At 48.5% G+C, this 4,512-nt stretch overlaps 1 protein-coding gene across 1 annotated transcript; it reads left to right on the top strand.

Moving 5' to 3' along the window:
• On the top strand, positions 1 to 3,203 carry Chst2 (carbohydrate (N-acetylglucosamine-6-O) sulfotransferase 2; the record flags this gene model as incomplete). Its single annotated transcript, XM_005407731.2, is given in 1 exon segment — positions 1 to 3,203. A coding segment is annotated over 1 exon segment (1,528 nt), but the record flags the coding sequence as incomplete, so codon positions are not given.
• Positions 3,204 to 4,512: the final 1,309 nt, after the last annotated feature.

Here is a 4,512-nt window from a genome sequence, read left to right as displayed (position 1 = left end):
CGCCGCGCCGCGCGCCCTGCTCCCTCCGTGGCCCCGGCGCCCCGGACGCCGCTGGCCCGCGTCCCCGCTCGGAATGAAGGTGTTCCGCAGGAAGGCGCTGGTGTTGTGCGCGGGCTACGCACTGCTGCTGGTGCTCACCATGCTCAACCTCCTGGACTACAAGTGGCACAAGGAGCCGCTGCAGCAGTGCAACCCCGACGGGCCGCTGGGTGCCGCAGCGGGGGCCTCCGGGGGCGGCTGGGGACGCCCGGGGCTGCCTCCTGCCGCGCCCCCGCGCGCCCACACGCGTCTGGACCCGCGCACCTCGTACCGCTCTCCCGCTGCCGCCGCCGTCGGGCCAGCGCCCGCAGCCGCAGCCAGGGTGGTGAGGGCAGAGGCCCCCCCGGGAAACGGCACTCGGGGCACCCGCGGCGGCGGGGACAAGCGGCAGCTGGTGTATGTGTTCACCACGTGGCGCTCGGGCTCGTCCTTCTTCGGCGAGCTCTTCAACCAGAATCCGGAGGTGTTCTTTCTCTACGAGCCAGTGTGGCACGTGTGGCAAAAACTGTACCCGGGGGACGCTGTCTCCCTGCAGGGGGCAGCGCGGGACATGCTGAGCGCGCTGTACCGCTGCGATCTCTCGGTTTTCCAGCTGTATAGTCCCGCGGGCAGCGGGGGGCGCAACCTCACCACGCTGGGCATCTTCGGGGCAGCCACCAACAAGGTGGTGTGCTCCTCGCCGCTGTGCCCGGCTTACCGTAAGGAGATCGTAGGGCTAGTGGATGACAGAGTGTGTAAGAAGTGCCCACCTCAGCGCCTGGCACGCTTCGAGGAGGAGTGCCGCAAGTACCGCACGCTGGTTATCAAAGGCGTGCGTGTCTTCGACGTGGCGGTGTTGGCGCCACTGCTTCGAGACCCAGCCCTGGACCTAAAGGTCATCCACCTGGTGCGTGATCCCCGTGCAGTAGCCAGCTCACGCATCCGCTCACGCCACGGCCTCATCCGAGAGAGCCTGCAGGTGGTACGCAGCCGGGACCCACGAGCCCATCGTATGCCTTTCCTGGAAGCCGCTGGCCACAAGCTGAGTGCCAAGAAGGAGGGCATGGGCGGCCCGGCAGACTACCATGCACTTGGCGCTATGGAGGTCATATGCAACAGCATGGCCAAGACCCTGCAGACAGCCCTGCAGCCCCCTGACTGGCTACAGGGCCACTACCTGGTGGTGCGGTACGAGGACCTGGTGGGAGACCCGGTGAAGACACTACGGAGAGTGTACGACTTTGTGGGGCTGCTAGTGAGTCCTGAAATGGAGCAGTTTGCCCTGAACATGACCAGTGGCTCCGGCTCCTCTTCCAAGCCTTTCGTGGTGTCGGCACGCAATGCCACGCAGGCCGCCAACGCCTGGCGGACCGCCCTCACCTTCCAGCAGATCAAACAGGTGGAGGAGTTCTGCTACCAGCCCATGGCGGTGCTGGGCTACGAGCGGGTGAACAGCCCGGAGGAGGTCAAAGATCTCAGCAAGACTCTTCTTCGGAAGCCCCGGCTCTGAGAAGGGTTCCCCGGAGATCTGGCGCCCTGTAAATTCTACGGGCAACGAGGATTGTGGTGTGTTTAAACAAACGCAGCGCAGACCCAAACTGAGAAACCCACATATTCTATTATAGATGTATAATATAAGTAACCACACAGGCACTTGCTGTCCATGTTTCCAGTCAGTGAATTTCAAGGAACACACGCACACACGCACACCCCCGTCAGAAAAGGCAAGACTTGAAAGTTCTGACTAGTTGCCCCTGCTCTCCTGACCCCTGCACCTCCCTTGCCCGTCGTATCCCCGTTTCTTACCCTTTCCCGAACCCGCCTTCATGCTGAAGTGGAATGTTGATGAAATCAAGTTCCAGTAACCCAAATCTTGTTTACAAAATTTTCGTGGTATCTGTGAACATGTAAGAGTAATTTGGATGTGGGGGTGGGTTGGGGTGGAGAGAGGGAAGTGGTCCAGGAACACGAAGCCCTGTTGGGCAGGGTAAACCAAGGAGGCATTCTTCTAAAGTAGACTTTTGTGTTAAAAACAAAGGTTACATGTGAGTATTAATAAAGACGGTAATAAATAATATTCTTTTTTATATTGGCCTCCATTACTTGGGAATTTACTTGCGTTATTTGTGCCCTGTCGCTTAGATAGAATCTAGCGCTCTCCTCGAGGACAGCTGAACTGGGAGAAGCTTCTGGCTTCTTGATGATAACCTGGAAGTTGTTTTCTGACATGAAAATCACGTTCTGCCAGGTGTCCAGGAAGGGAACAAATCTTAAAGCCCATCAGGGCAGTGGAAGAAAAAGCACACTCGGCTTCCCTGTCGAACTTGGAGTTACAGAAGGGAAGAAGTGTGCCCTTGGTAGGAAGGCGTTTGGCTTTGATTACTACTGTGTATCGTTAATGCAGAGAACCTGGAGGCAGAGGCGAATGCTTTTGTCCTGAGGTTGATTCAAAGAAAAGATTTTTCTAAAAAGTATGTGATTTTTTTTAAAAGTTCTGATGATTAGAACACAAGCCTCAAAAATTAGTGTGAAGGTATTGTTGGTGATGGTAGCAACTTCTTGGCTGGCAAAATGACAGAAGTATCTGGAGTGTTTTTCTGTGAGACACAGTAGGCAGACATGAAAGCAGGGTAATTTTAGCTGAGAATCAGGAACATTTAACAGGGTTTTTCTCTTCTTTGCTATCTATTCAAATTAATGCAAAAGAGAATATGAATTTGTAATGGTTTACTTGGGATGCCCTTGGGATATATTGCTTTATCATGTTTCCTAAAAGCAAACTTGTGAAGGAAATAACATGATGCAGACAGAGTAAGGCTTCAGCCAAGAGCTTCTTTTAGATATGAAAATGGATTATGGGAAAAAGGAAGTAAAAGTAAATTAATGTGTAGGGTTTTGAAATTTGGTACTTTTCAGGGAGAAAACTGTTGAATTTTCCTGTGGTGATTATGTTATCGCTGGGTCTGCATTCATATTGCATTGAAGCATTCTGCAGAATGTCTTACTATGATAAATTCTGAAGCCCAAATAGGAGTCAGAGACAGTATAGTTGCGCATTACATTAAATATGGTACGAGTAATGTTCATTACATTAAATGTGGTACAAGTTCAGTGTCATCATGGCTTTATTTTACTATAATTTATTCTAAGAAGTTACAGTAATAAACCATTTATTATATCACAAACCAACATGTATTGCTTAAATGCTGAGGATTTTATTTAAAAAAAGATGATGAGAAATAACATGTATGTGGGAAATACTTTAACATGATGTGGTTCTTAGGTGTAATTATCATTGCAATGTGATATCTAACTGTACTGGTAAGAATTCCAAGGTGAAACAGCACATAGATTTTTTAAAAGGTGTATTAATAGTGGTAGATTTTATAACATGCGCTAGAATGGTATTTCTTAATTTACTAAAATAGTTTCTAGTATTGTGTTCATTAAGCTAGATTGCAGCTATAACAAATTGATCATGTTTTCCATGATATTTTTGTGGTAGAATCTATACTGAATTATCTTCAGGAACAGAATATTTGTAAGAGCTTTAATTGAAGAATATTTTAAAATTAAATGAACAAAATAAATATTAATGTTGGTTGACTATATAGATGAAAAAGGTTTAGCAGGAAATTGAGATAGCATCATTAAAAAGCAACCACTCTGAATAAAATCATTTAAAAACAGATTTCATGTGGCATTAGAATGAGCTATCAACCACTGTGAAATTCATGCCTAGTTCTTGAGCGAGGGATTTTTAAGCAGTTAAATCTGTGCTTCTCCCAGTACATACAAGGACTTGGATTGTGTTAAAGTAGAATTGCGTTTCTTGGATCTTGTGTTTAAAAAAATTAGATGTTATACAGAGCCTTAGCAGCCCACAGAGCCTTCACAGCCTCCACTCGGCTGAAATTTGAAGCTAACACCAACAGCTCTCCCCTCTCTGCCTCCCCACCCCCGGCTCTGTTTGTGCAGGGTTTTTCTGTGTATAATTTCCTTGTTTTGTAGCAGCTGTTTTCTCTCTACTCTGCCACTTCTGGGCTCTGTAATTTGAAAAGGTGAATTGTTGCTCCTGGAAATTTGTACCTAGCTGCATTCGAGGAAAGCGAGACAGGTGTTGTACCCACCGAGGGCTGAGATAGTTGTTTCAGTGACATTCAACTTCCAGAGGTTTCAGAAGGAGGGAAGCATTTTTGGCATTAACGGGCTCCTGTCACCCCTGGTGCAAGCAGACCTGTGTCACAACAAATTGCAACAGAGCCTGTGGCTATTTCAGAGGCAGCTCATATGAAAGAGATCCTTTCACGCTTCCCAATCTGGCAAGATGTCCATTAGCAGGGGGGAATACGCTCCAGAGCAGGTTATCAGAGTGATTTTTATTTTTAAATTCTGCTCCTCTGATAGCATGCCTGACTTAAATCCTGTTGACTTTGGAATGTCTGTGTTAATTAGAAAGCTCTGTTGAGAAAACAGAGCCTCCACAGTGCGTTT

This window comes from Chinchilla lanigera, unplaced genomic scaffold (genome assembly GCF_000276665.1).
Source record: "Chinchilla lanigera isolate Chin_1 unplaced genomic scaffold, ChiLan1.0 scaffold00107, whole genome shotgun sequence".
Taxonomy (NCBI): Eukaryota; Metazoa; Chordata; class Mammalia; order Rodentia; family Chinchillidae; genus Chinchilla; species Chinchilla lanigera.
Note: the sequence above shows the minus strand (reverse complement) of the source record. Positions and strands in the feature narration are given on the sequence as shown.